This window comes from Pogona vitticeps, chromosome 3 (genome assembly GCF_051106095.1).
Source record: "Pogona vitticeps strain Pit_001003342236 chromosome 3, PviZW2.1, whole genome shotgun sequence".
Classification (NCBI taxonomy): Eukaryota; Metazoa; Chordata; class Lepidosauria; order Squamata; family Agamidae; genus Pogona; species Pogona vitticeps.
The window spans coordinates 173,978,425-173,992,653 of NC_135785.1; the positions used below are offsets into that span (position 1 = coordinate 173,978,425).

At 41.6% G+C, this 14,229-nt stretch overlaps 1 protein-coding gene across 5 annotated transcripts in view; it reads right to left on the reverse strand.

The window, feature by feature from the left end:
• The window catches only part of ATP10A (ATPase phospholipid transporting 10A (putative)), a 163,455-nt gene that overhangs the window by 56,120 nt on the left and 93,106 nt on the right, over positions 1 to 14,229 (reverse strand). For all 5 annotated transcript variants that reach the window (XM_020809547.3, XM_072994444.2, XM_072994445.2 and 2 more), the window contains exons 4-7: positions 8,130 to 8,215; positions 2,486 to 2,592; positions 2,262 to 2,393; positions 178 to 311 (exon numbers count right to left, since the gene is read on the reverse strand). In XM_020809547.3, coding sequence (XP_020665206.3) covers positions 178 to 311; positions 2,262 to 2,393; positions 2,486 to 2,592; positions 8,130 to 8,215 — 459 coding nt within the window. The remainder of the gene's footprint in view (positions 1 to 177; positions 312 to 2,261; positions 2,394 to 2,485; positions 2,593 to 8,129; positions 8,216 to 14,229) is intronic.

The window sequence follows — 14,229 nt, forward strand, 5'->3', positions numbered from 1 at the left end:
TGAGAAAGCAACAGCTATCTATTTAATGAGACTTATTCCAAAGTAAATGTGTCAATGATCAGATCTCAGCTTTATTTGGAAAATTTGAGGAGGTCTCCATTTTTTTTAAAGCACTGAATGAATTCAGAAGTGCTTGCAGGAGCAGCTGAAAGCTATCTTGATATACCGCAGGCTTACCTGGAAAACGATAATCATTGTCAAAAATAAATAAACTGCAGCTTGAAGAGGGGACCAATACTTTCCATCATGACCTGGGACATCAAATACAGGTTTTCTTTTTTCATCATACTGCCAGACCCAAATTCCATGACCTGAAAGGTAGGTGGAAAGACAGAAGCATAAATTAACCATCAAGTGAAGAAGTCGACCTGTTTAACTGACATGCTTCCCTCCACCAAGATAATAACCATTGTGCTCCTTTTTCCATATTTGTGCTACTGTCAGAGAATATTTCTCCCTCAGGAAAGCCTGTTTCTCTGACCATATACATGTTCATTAAAGAAATGTGATAATCAGGGTCTTAAGTTACCCCATATTCGGCCAATCACATGCAACAAATTTATGTATTTAGGAAAGCTACATGTTGAGGGCAAAGTCTGCCCAAGGTGGCATGGAAACAGAGCTGGTAGGGTGTAATGGCTAGTCTTTTGCCTCAGGACTGAGGAGATCCAAGTTCTAGTCCCCACTGAGCCACTTGTTATCTGTCCTCGGTCCAGCCACATCCTGTCAACGTGACCTGCCTCACAAGGGTTATTTTAAGGATAAAATGGGCTGGAGGAGAGCTATGTGAATAATTCACTAACAGACTAATACATAAACAAACAAAAGCAAGGGCGTACCATAATAATATAAAACAATTTTTGATCCAACAGTAAATCCAAAAACAGCAGCTGGTGAAAAAGCCCAGCATAACACTTGAGAGAGAGAGAGAGAGAGATCACACAATGCAGGAATTCTTCCTTGGCTCAAATTTTAACCTGAGCCAAACACAGATTTGAAAGCCTTAGAAAGCGGATTCTCTGATTTGAGAAGGGCTTTTAAAAACCATGGGAAAATAATTTTTAAGGTTGTGATTTTTATTGATACTCTTGTTATTCTATAAACTGGTCCAAGTGCCATCTTGATGGCTGAGGATGTGAAGTATAAAATTTTCAGAAAGGCAATTCTGCTTCTTAAGTTTTTATTTATTTGTTGGATTTCTATCCCACCCATCTAGACCAAAGGTCTGCTCTGGGTGGTTTACAAATTCAAAAACAATAAAACCAAAAACATATATTATATATTATAGATCCAAGGATGTGAAAGTATAAGAAATTAAGTATGTAGTCCTTGTACAGCAGAATATGTTTCCAAACCCTAAGAGTTTGATCAGACGGGGATTCGCCCGCAATTTGGTCCATTCTGGATATGGGCTGGTTCACTCCTTTTCCTTTTTCAGTCTGTTCCTGATATCTGCCTACTCATATTTTTTGGGGTCCATATCAGGGACTTTTTTTAAAAATTGTGGGTAGGATTCCACACTTTCATTCAGTTCCAGTGTATGTGACCTCTGGGACTGAACTAAAGTGGAGAGTTTAAGCCATCCCTTTGCTTCAGCCACCTGTTGATATCAGAAAATCAAAAACTTCCTCCAACTACCCCATAGAGGAGAAGAGAGAAGAAGCAAAATGTTTTGGGTTTGTTTTCTGGTTTTTTTTTTAAGCCTTAAGGCAATGCTGATGTGATATATCACTTAAGAAAAAAACCCTGAAAGCTTCTTATCTCTCTCCTTCCAAGGAGAAGGAAACTTTCAATTTCCCACAATCTGCAAGTGCCTTACCAAAGCATGAAGGAGGAAATAGGAGGGGACAAGGAAGGGGATTCTTCCCCCCCCCTATTTTTTTATTTCTTTCTCTTCCATGACCCTTCCCTTTAAAGGGAAAGAAAGGCCAGACAGGGTCACCTGATGTGTGGTGTGGTTGATCCACACGCAAGGACTACACTGCATTTCAGGTGACTAGTTGTGACCCTTTTTTTCTCTTTAAACGGGGAAGAAAAAATTAAAAAGTGTATCTCAAAGCAAGCCTAATCCAGACTGACGTAATTTGGCCATCTAGTCGCATTCCAAGCTAATTATGCGAATTTGCAAGCACTAAGTTTGTTATGGGAACTCAGTCTATAACAATACATGAACCAATATAATTATTTATCTGTGATTTTTAATTATACTTTCTCTGAGTTAAGTATCCTACATTTTGTAACTAAAAGGTAGGGAAACTTACCAATAGCTGAAAACAGGCACATGGTGAAAAGAATTAGAACGCACCAAAGGACATCAACATTCATTTGTCTTTCAAGCTTACTGCGCTTGTAACGTGGGCCACTGTTATTTAACAAGGCTTTGGTCTCATGCCCTGCCAAAGGAATTGAATAACATGATTGCAAACACAGTGTAGCGGGGAGATGACAAAGGTTTAAGGCATGGAGTAATGAAACCATCTCTTACCTGCATAGATGACTATTCCAGAGACCACTTCGGTATTCCTAATCGTACATCCTCGTAACAAAAGATTTTCTTTATACAGTGCCACTTTTTCCCCATTTTTATGTACACTGCACAAGAGTAAGAGACAATAACTTCTTTATAAATAGCCACTATTAACTATGGAGCAGGACATATTCAGATTCTAAAGCACTTCTAGATTTAGAACCTCTACAGCAGAAAGATCAAATGCAGCATCTTTACATTTTGATTCACAAACAATGAAAGGAAAATTCCCATTCTTTATTTAAGAAAACTGTTCTTTCGTGAAGATTCAGAAAAGAGGTACTGCTTCCATGAATCTAAAGCTTGGAGAATATTTCATTTTTTTCTAAACAATTAGAAACAATTCAAGGATACATTGTTTCTAAACTTGTCGGCATAACTTTTGATTGTGGGGACATCATAGCTTTTAAGCAATTTTTCACTGTGATTCACATGGATGGGGTTTCAAAACCATGGTACACATTTTAATGACTTGTTTATTTAGAAACTCATTGCAAATGATCCCAGGTGCTACAAATGAGATGTAAGTATCCTTCAGCACATGCCAATTCACTGCCAAACATCCGAAAGACTTATTTTGGCTTCTCCAAAGGAGAAACACAAGGCTAAGATATACAGGTGTTACAAGGACTTGTATGTAAGGAAATGGGAAACTGACTTATAAAAAATATGAATCACATAAAGAAACCAAAAAAAAATTGTGCAGGGATAAGAAGAAAAAGAAAAGAAACAGACCCAACACAAACAGTGCTATCTAACTCAATATATTTCATGTTGTAAGCGCAAATGTTGACAAGAGTAATTATTGTGCTCTCCATATTAAAATAAAAACTGAAGCTTCAACAACTTTTGGCTGACCTTCGCAGCAAAGCCAAACAATGGTGGTTCCTGAAGTCCTTTACTTTCTTGGATTACAAGTATTAGAATCCTTGGCCAGCAGAGTGGGGGGGGGGAGGTAAATGGGAAGCGTGGTGGCTGGGCAGGAAGGAAGAAGGAAGGGAGGGAGGAAGGAAGGAAGATTTTTTTAAAAGTCTGTTGAGAAAATGTGTTTATTGGCCCCACAGCAGCAAGAAACACCTAGGCAGCGAACAGTACATAGAAGGAGGAATGGGAAGAAGAAATAATTGCTGGAACCATGTCATTCTGTTCTTCTTTGAGGTTTTCTTCTTGCTCTTAAAAACACTGATACGCTCATTGAATTGCATTTTAACTCATTAGTTCTCAATCTCTCCTGTCTCATCTTTCACCAATCACTCTTTCAAAGAAGCTGGGTCCCATTTTGATAGAAAAGTTCCACTTTTCAAAGAAAGCTACTTCTATGCTTACAAATATCTTAACATTTAAGAACAGAAAAATCTACAGCAGCAATGTTGGGAGCAGATACTAGCATCCCAAGTTACCGCTGGGATGTCAGAAGGTCACAGATGGACAATCCGTGGCCGGCAAAGTTGGTAGGAGGTGGTATGTCATGTTTGCAGGAGAGCATGGGGTATGAGGGAGAGTGAATTCTTAGGAACTGTTATGAAAACTCTGCATCTAACATAGTTTCCTTCAACCCTGTTTTCCCCAAACTAAGACCTAACCTGAATATAAGCCCTAGTATGATTTTTCATGATACAGTGGTGACTCGCTTAACGAGCGCACCGTATAACGAAGAATCCGTATAGCGATCCCTTTTTGGGGATTGCTATACGGAGCTGCCCCAATCGCCGCACTCACTTTGCGACAATTGGGGCGTCCGGCGGCCATTTTGGAGCCGCCGAACAGCTGATCGGTGGCTCCAAAATGGCCACCGGACCGCGAAAACATCGCTGGAGGGGTAAGTTTTGGCGCCTATTGGAATGCATTAAACTAAGTTTAATGCGTTCCAATAGGCTTTTCCTGCCCCGTACAGCGATGTTTTCGCATAGCGAAGGTTAATCCGGAACGGATTAACCTCGCTATGCGGGGCACCACTGTACTTGAAATATAAGCCCTACCCCAAAAATAAGCCACAGTTAAATGAAACCCCTGCCCTGCACTATTGTGCAGCAACCAAAAGAAGATGGCATGACTGTATTTGAATGTAGATTGTTGTACATGGAATAAAAATAAAACATCCCCTGAAAATAAGCCCTAATGCATTTTTGGAGCAAAAATTAATCTACGACCCTGTCTTATTTTCAGGAAAACATGGTATCTCAAGAAGGAAAGTACTGCTGTACCCCATGCACACTGTTGGGACATTTTTGGTTTCCCCCCCCCGTTCTGATGACATCACTATAACATCTGAAGTTTCCCTAAGCCAAAATTAATTGGTTTGACTGACATGTCTCACAAACATTCTGCGCCCAAGAGTTTTTACTAATTTATCAAGGCCTATTCTAAGTTTTTTTTTTAAAGTGGAAGTGCCCTCAATAGAGAAAAGCTTGCCATTTTAAAAATCCATTAGTGGACCAAAGAGACTGACTGTTCAGGGTGACACAAAAATGAATCAATGGAGCAAGATATCCTTATGTTATCTGCTTGCTACCTGTTATTCCTGCAACTTCCTGTACCTTCTAAGAACCTCAAACTTTCATGTTGCTGTTTTAAGCTTCCAGGCATCATAAGTATTTGAGGAGCTCTCAGACTAATAGAAGGCAGTCAGCTTGGTCTTTCCCAAGAAACTCACAACTTCAGTTTTCAGCTGTGGGGTGGACCTCAGAATGAGGCAAGAACTAAGAGGGAAGGAGAGGTTCTCATGGGCTCACATGGGCTTATTCATTTTATTGGTTCTTCTTACATGGGCAATTGACAGAACTTTGTGAAGCAACTTTTTCTATCATAAGACAGGTTGCCCGCAGAATTTTGGAAGCTGCATTTTTTTAAAAAGGACCTGTCCTAAGCTCTGGCATTTCATGTAACAAACTGATTAGAGGGCTAAATTAAAGACTGAAATTTCAGCAAACATTGGAAGAACGTATGATTCAAAAGGTTATCATTGTCTAAAATCTGTATCTCACTGCAGCTTAGGAAAAAGGAAGAGGCAGGATGCTGGTTATGACCCTTTTGTCTTCAATGCCTCATTGACATTATTTGGAGTTTGCCCCTATAAAGATGGAAGATACTGTAGCACTGCATTGAGGGTAGCTGCTACTCATAAGGTACACTGCCTGAACAGGAAAGCAAATGTGTTAAAATGGAGAACTGAACACAATCAGGTTAAAACCATTTAGACAAGAAACATCCTGCTTAAAAATTGCCAGAAGTTATTTTTTTATTTTTTTTAATCCACACTTCTTTTAGCAGGAAGGTGATTCTTAAAAGAGTTGAATTTTTGCAACAATAATAAAAAAATTTTTTAAAAGCAATGTACAAAAGATAAACAAGCATAGCTATTTGCTATTCTGTCAGAAATAAACCCTCTGTTTATCATGAAAGAATACATTTCCATATATGTTTCTAGAAAATATTCAAAACATTATCAAAGTCATTCAATGTCAAATAGGAGATACACCTTGCTTCTATAACTTAGTGTGAATGGCATGCAATATTCACACATAAATAAGTTTTTGTTTTGTTTTACAGTGTCAGTGACAGCACTGTTTTCTGTTTACTTTAAATGCCATATAGTCTATCAATTAGAAACTGGTCCCAGCCAGGATGATAAAATCCAGAGAACATCTAAACTGCCAGATGCCTCTTACGTGTTGCCTTTAAACTTTAGAAAATCACAATGATATAAAATATAATGGATGTTCCTTTTGATGTCTTTTCTCAGTAATTGGCCACTTCATTTCTTTGCTCTCTGAGACGAGGTCTTGGCAGCAAATTAGTCGATTATTATAGAAGAGAAAATAGTGGGTATGTAATGGGTGTTTTAACCACACGTTGACTTGCCTGCCTGGTTCAAAGATGGATGACAATCGCAGGCCACCTGAACCCTATTCAGCCGTTCAGAAAAAAAATTATTAATTTTAACCCATGAACAGAGGGAGCAAACTTGTTCTACTTCCTCCAACCCACTTTCTGTATCTAAAGAGCTAGATCTAAAGCAGACAGTGATCTGCACATGCGGAATATCTGGAAATGGTCAGGACTTCTGGCCGTTTAGCTTTTCTGATCAGGTGGCAAGACCTCACCGACAGAACCGGTTCCGTTCTTGAGATTTAGTTCTCTGCAGACAAGAAGCCTCTTCTCTCTGTTCACACTGAATGCTTTTACTGAATTGGACTACTGAGAAAATATGAGGGTGACCCAATGTCTCCTTGTCTTGACAGGGAACAGGAGCACAGAGGAGACACAGAAATCCAAATACAGTGGTGCCTCGCTTAACGAGTGCACCGTTTAACGAAAAATCCGTATAGCGATCCCTTTTTGGGGATCGCTATACGGATCAGCCCCAATCACCGCACTCGCTTTGCGACGATTGGGGCTCCGGCGGCCATTTTGGAGCCGCCGATCAGCTGATCGGCGGCTCCAAAATGGCCGCCTGACGCGAAAACATCGCTGGAGGGGTAAGTTTGCACACTTATTGGAACGCATTAAACTAAGTTTAATGCGTTCCAATAGGTTTCCCTGCCCCGCACAGCGATGTTTTCGTATAGCGAAGGTTAATCCGTTCCGGATTAACCTCGCTATACGGGGCACCACTGTATGTTTCTGGCAGGCAACATGACGGCTTCAGTGTTTGCCTAGAACAGCAATGGCAAATTGGTGGCATGCAGAGCCCTTTCTGAGGACACGTGAGCCATAAGTCGGCAGATCACTACTCCTCCCCTGGGCAGCCAAATCTTAGGAGGAAGCTGCAGTCGCTGTGCTTGTGCTTCAACAGGCAGATCTGGAGCAGCTGGCTCTGGTGGCAGATCTGGAGTGGGTTCTTGAGGCACGTCCGTCCCCAGGATTCCCCCTTCCGCCACCACCTCCAGTTCTGCCACTGCGCCGCTGCAGCACGCTGTCCACTGGATGGGTTTGTTTGTTTTCAGTTTGGGGACGCGAGCCCAAAAAGGTTCGTCGCCACTGGCCTAGAATGTTCCAAACAGAGTCCCTCCAGAGAGCAAACATGTCAGACAGGCCAGTCATGAGGGGCACAGCAGTGGAAGTTCAGGCTAAAAAGGGTCTGTCACACCAGATGTCAGGGAGCCCAGGAAAGAGCTGAAAAGGGCCAGAGGTGGTAAATATGCAGTACTTCCACTAATTTTCCTAATGGTAACTACAGCTTATTAAACTGAGCTCATGGCACTCTGCCAGCAGTCTTCATAAGAAGGCCTTTGGTCATTACTTCTAAGGAGCCTTTTCTTGCAGACAGCCCTTCCATCAGGTAAGCATATCCCTTGCCTCTTCTTTCAACTATGAACACTGGAAAAGTTGAGTGGTACCCCCCACCCCTGTCTCATCCTGCAAACCAGGAGCAAGGCTCCCCACCTCTTTGACATAGTATTGCTACTAAGCAGAACAAGTCTGTGCAAAGCTGTAACCCTTTTAAAATATCTCCACAAAACAGCTTTGCTTTGTAATTCATTTTCTTCACCGTATTTTCCATTTAATTAATCCATTAGGTTCTCTTTCTCGTGGCCTGTAGGGCAACCTCGCTTTACATGATTAGATCAATTTACCAGATGGCATTGTAGGATATACTCACATGAAGCCTCGGAATCTACTTAAGTCATTATTTGGCTCTTCACATTCAATGATACTAGTAAACTTCAATGGGTCAAAGTCAGAGTCCTGAAATAAATAAAATAACAGAGTCAAGCAAATTAGCAGTTTACTTGTCACACAGATTGGAAACATCCACAAACTGTGGGTGAAACCCCCAGACATGGCGGTCTATTTGTGCTTGCCTCATTAGGAACTCTGGTGGAGACCTCATACTCAAAAATATGTCCACGGGTGTCTCACGTCCCACTGAGGCTGCCAAGGTCCTTTGGGTTTCCCCCATCACATCATTAGGGAACTTATAAGAATCTTCCCCAAACGGAACGTCCTTGTTGTCCCTTTTCTTTTCTATTTATTAGGGTGATGGTAGAGAGCACCTCATGGGACGTGGTGGTGCTGCGGGCTAAACCGCAGAAACCTGTGCTGCAGGGTCAGAAGACCAAGCAGTCGTAAGATCAAATCCACGCAACAGAGTGAGCGCCCGTCGCTTGTCCCAGCTCCCGCCAACCTAGTGGTTCGAAAGCATGCAAATGCAAGTAGATAAATAGGGACCACCTCGGTGGGAAGGTAACAGCGTTCCGTGTCTAAGTCGCACTGGCCATGTGACCACGGAAGATTGTCTTCAGACAAAACGCTGGCTCTATGGCTTGGAAACGGGGATGAGCACCGCCCCCTAGAGTCGAACACGACTGGACAAAAATGGTCAAGGGGAACCTTTACTTTTAGAGAGCACCTGCTGGATGGACAGCTCAGTGAGTTAGGTATCTGGCTGTGGAACCAGATGCTGGAAGTCTGGAGAGGAGAGCCAGCCTGCGTGACCTTGAGCAAGCTGCATAGTCCCAGGGGCACTCCAAGAAGAAGGGAAGGGTAACTTATAAATACTCTCTACCTTGAAAACCATGAAAAGGGTTGCCATAAGTCAGAAGTGACTTGATGGCATATGGTGATGGTGATGATTAGCTCTTCTCTCATCCCTTTAAATATTATTCAGAAGTGCACTGCCTCTGAGCCGGAAGATTCTGCTCAGTTTTCATGGCTAATATCTGACAGTACACTTATTCTTTTCCAAGCCCCATCAGAGCCTGTTGCCAAATTCACAAATGGCTGACTATTGTGGGAAATAAAATTATGGACTAGATAGGCTTTGTGTGTGATCCAGCAGAGTTCCTGTTATATTTTCACTTCCTGTACTTCTGAAAACTAGCTAATATTGTCAGAGACTGGGACTTTTTGATGGCGAGCCTCACACCTTCGCAACTTCTCTCCTAAAGAAATAGGCTTAATCCTACTAGACCTCAAGATGTCTTTACAGGCACTTTCCTGCACTGAGATAATCTTAGTGGGCTGTGCTTTTTTCACTGCTGATAGCTGTAAATTAGTAGAGTGCATGCAGAATGTTGGAGTTGCTGTTATGTGGTGTATTTTAATGTTTTATGAATTGTCTTTGGAAGTCAGTGTGCTCAAAAAGGCAATTTAGATGTCTTGTAAACAAACAATGAAATGTATGCAAGTGAGAAGAAAATAGTTTGAATTAAAAAATCCCATTGGATTTGGTGGGATTTGTTGGTGAACATATATAGAATAATATAAAATAAATCAAGGAATTAATGATGGGCTTCCATCTACTACTTCAGTCCCAGTTTAGTACTTCACTAAGGAAAATCAGATGAATTACCTAGAAATTTGCAAAATGTTGAAAAATCCATATATGTCCAAGGTTAATTAAAAGTCGGCTAGGCTTGCTTGGGTACACAGAGATGTAATTCAATATCTGAAATGAATTAAGAGTCCTCCCCATGCTTTTCCTGGACAAAACGAATCTTTGCTACTACTTTCCCTTTTGCATGCAGGGACATAGGGAGCCAGGGAAACTTCCTACCCCCTCCCCCCCCCCCCAAAAAAAAACACTATTATTGAAATGTGCAGGGTGCTAGGAGCTCCTGGGTATTTTGCAGGATTATCAAGTTATGCTACCTGTGTGCAGTAAAATCTGGAATCTCTGAACACCTGTACCATTCTAGAAGGAATCAGGTGTTCGCTAATAACAATTGGGTGCCATCAAGCCAATTCTAACTTATGGCAACCCTTTTCAAGGAGAGCAATACCCAGAAGCAGTTTACCAATCTCTTCTGCTGGGGGCGCTCTGGGACTGTGCAGCTTGCCCGAGGCCATATAGGCTGCCTCCTCTTCCAGGAAACACCGTGGGGAATTGAACTCTCAATCTCTGGCTTCACTACTGGATACCTAAACCACTGAGCTATCCAGATAGCGAGGTAATTACCAGGCAGGGGCTACTGCCCTCGTGTGCTTTTTCAGGACTTTCCAGAATTATTGGGATGTCTACACAAACAATATGTTGGGCTACAGAGGCCTTTGGTCTGTCCCAGAATTGCCAGTCTTCCATATGTTCTTCTCAGAGCTTAGAAAAATTAATTTTTCGGACTTAATCTCTACAATCATTCAGCTAGCATTACAGCAGGACTGTAGTAAGACTGCATTGGGTCAATTCCAAGCCCCACCTGCGGATGCCAGAAACAGTGGATAAGCGAAGCACTTCCTTTCATCTTCTTTGGTACTCTTGTATGTTTGAGAGAGGAAGCCCTGGCCCAGTCTTGCCAACAGACTGGGTTTCCTGCTGTCCTGTTTGCAAGGGAGGCTTTGCTGAAACCAGCAAGTGCTGCCTCTACCCCACCCCTGCAAATGCAGCTTCTCCATTTCATTCGAAGCTGCCTCCCTCCCAGATGTCAGGCTATAAATGCATTCTCATTAAGCCACCTGTAAATAGCATGGTCTTTGGTCCCATCTAATGGCCAGTTCTTTCCCTTCAGCGTTGCCTGGGGGCCGTACTGCAATGGATGCAGGAGAACAGACTGAGGCTGAATCCGGATAAGACAGAAGTTCTGAGGGTGGGTACCCCCGTGGTAGGTGGCTTGGGTGGCTCTCTCACATTTGGGGGGACCACCTTGGCCACGAAGAGTGGGGTCCGCAGCCTTGGCATATATTTGGACCCGACGCTCACCATGGAAACTCAGGTGGCGTCGGTAGTCCACACCGCATTTTTCCATCTTTGGCGGATGCCCGGCTTCGACCCTATCACTACCTTGGTGCATGCGCTCGTAATCTCAAGATTAGATCACTGTAATGCGCTCTACGTGGGGCTGCCTTTGAGGCTGACACGGAAACTTCAGGTGGTGCAGAATGCGGCGGCCAGGCTCCTTACAGGAGTGAGAAAATATCAACACATCTCTCCAATGCTGGCCGCATTGCATTGGCTGCCCATCTGTTTCCGTGTCAACTTCAAAGTTTTAATGCTTACTTATAAGGCCCTAAACGGTTTGGGACCTCGATATTTGGCGGAACGCCTCCTCCCACCAACGTCTACCCGGATCACCCGCGCGAGTCAGGAGGTGAGGCTGAGGAGCCTGACGCCGAGAGAGGCCCGGAAGGAGAAGACACAAAACCGGGCCTTCTCGGTGGTGGCTCCTCGCCTCTGGAACAATCTCCCTCCACGATTCGTACGGCCCCCACGCTGGGCACCTTTAAAACCCAATTAAAAACATGGCTGTTTATTCAGGCTTTCCCTCCAGCCAACTCTTGATTTTTTCTTACTTTTCCTTTTTATTTTTACTGCTGTTCTTGTTTGATTATTATGTATTTGTCTATGTTTTATTATTTGATTTTATATTTGGAAGCCGCCTAGAGTGGTCCGGTGGGCCAGATAGGCGGGGTATAAATTAAATAAATAAATAAATAAATAAATAAATAAATAAATAAATAAATAAATAAATAAATAAATAAATAAACAAATAAACAAACAAACAAACAAACAAACAAACAAACAAACAAATAAACAAATAAATAAATAAATAAAACACCTTGGGAACATATATTTCTGAGTACAGTATCCTTTTTTATATTCTTACTTTATTTTATTTTTTTCAAGCAGTAGATAAGTGAAACTGTGAATACTGATCCCATGGATATAGCAGTCCTACTGTACATGTATACTGCATGGGAGACACTGGGAATTGTAATCCAAAAAAGCAACTATTTGAAGTTCTAGTTTGTCTTACATTTCTATTACCTTTTTTATTCCAGAGGCAAAATCAAAGAATAAAAAAATTGTAAACAATATGAAAGCAGCTTAAAATACAACCATAAAAAGTCTCATATATGTACTACAATATATAAACAATGCATAAAGGGTCCATGTGTCTCTCAGGGCTGCTTTCACACTTGAACTAACCTACATTAAAAATTTTCACTTCTACTCTTATAACCTGTGATATGGTCACATTGTATTCCCCCTGGAAAAGTGCACTAGGGAGCAGGTTCTATTATACTTCCTCAACATCTATTTCTGCTGAGTGTACAAAATACTAAAAACACAGGGAGCCGCTTTAGGTATTATATGGTAGAAGCAGGAAAATGCTACAGTAAAAACAAGTACAGTGGACCCTTGACTTACAGACGGCTTGACTTACAGACTTTTTGAGTTACAGACTTCTCTGGCCGCAAAATTTAGGTTTGACTTGCAGCCTGAGAATTGACTTACAGACCAGAAAAAAACCAAAATGGAACAAAAACGGCCTATTATGGGATTAATCGGTTTTCAATGCACTGTAGGTCAATGGAGACTTGACTTACAGACTTTTTGACTTGAGAACCGCCTTCCAATACGGATTAAGTTCTCAAGTCAAGACCCCACTGTACCAACTTGTCACCCAGCTTCCTGCAAACAAAGCCATGTTTAAAATAAAAAATTATTTTGATTTGCTGAAAAAGGCCAGACAGCCGACAAAATACTAAAAACTATCATTGACAGGTTTCAAATGTTTCAAGTGCCAACAAAGACACATTGCCATTGGGGAGAATATAAATCAATACATCGTCAATTAGGAAAATGTTAACATAAGCCTTCTCAAAATATAACCAGGGCCTTCTTAACTGCTTCATGCTAGCTCAGATAAATTAATCCTGCACAGTGAATTAGTTATACACAATAGGATGTTTCTTTCTTAATTAACATTTTAAATTCTTTGTGATTCCCTAAATAATTAGGATCAAGCTGGCACTTCTACTATCTGCAAATATTAAATGTTCACCCATCATTATGAGGCTTTGTCACTGGACTCCCATAGAGCACCCAACTCTTTTGTTTAGATATGGAAATTTGAACGCTGCATTCTTTCAGCAGAAACTGTGCTAATTAAGAGCATTTTACCATGACAAGTTTTGTGGGGAGGGGCAGTGTGAGAAATATGCAGATGAACCTTGCACATCTGTTGTGCGAAAAACTGCTTTTCCCCAAACCTGGAAATAAAACTGTGATATGTGAGAGACTGTGATAACTCTCACATCTCGGGTGTTTGTTTTTTGTTTGTTTGTTTTTTGCTATTGTATGCCTGGATGAGTTGGTAACATTTGCATATTAGTCTACCTATTATTTCATCCTGCTGCCTTCTGATGTCAGTAATTTATTTATTTTTAAAAAATATATATGTTCTCTCAAAATACATAGCTGTGTTACATGTCACAGCAACAAGAGGTGTTGATTAAGAGCCTACTGAAAGACAATCAAGTGCAAAACTCCATCATGGCTCCATTGAGGGACTCTCCTCCACCAAGAATTAGTTGGAACCCATCAAACAAGAAGATCACGAGTTCATTGGCTGTGGACTCTGAGAGGTACAGGAGGCTGAAACCTGGATGAAGGCAGCTCCAAGAGAACACTGCAGATTGACTGCCTGAGGTCAGCTTGAGGTCTCAGGCAATGTTCCCTACAAGGGAAGACTCCTTTTCATAGGAGTGTGGCACATCCTTGATAGAATGCCTTTCTTCCCAGGGAGACCACTTATCAAAATGGCAGCAGCGCAACAACCTAAATCTTAGATGTACCTCTTTTGAAATTTCAGATCCTACCTGTAGTGTGTGACCATGGACTCTCTTGATTGCATCTCTTGGAATGTTTCTGGTTGGAGCGTGAGTGGTTAGACCTAGATTGTTTTTGGACTTTAGTGTTTTGTCCCTCACTTGGCCAAAGAAAGCAATCTCTCTGCATCTTGACTTTGGCTCTGTTCTCT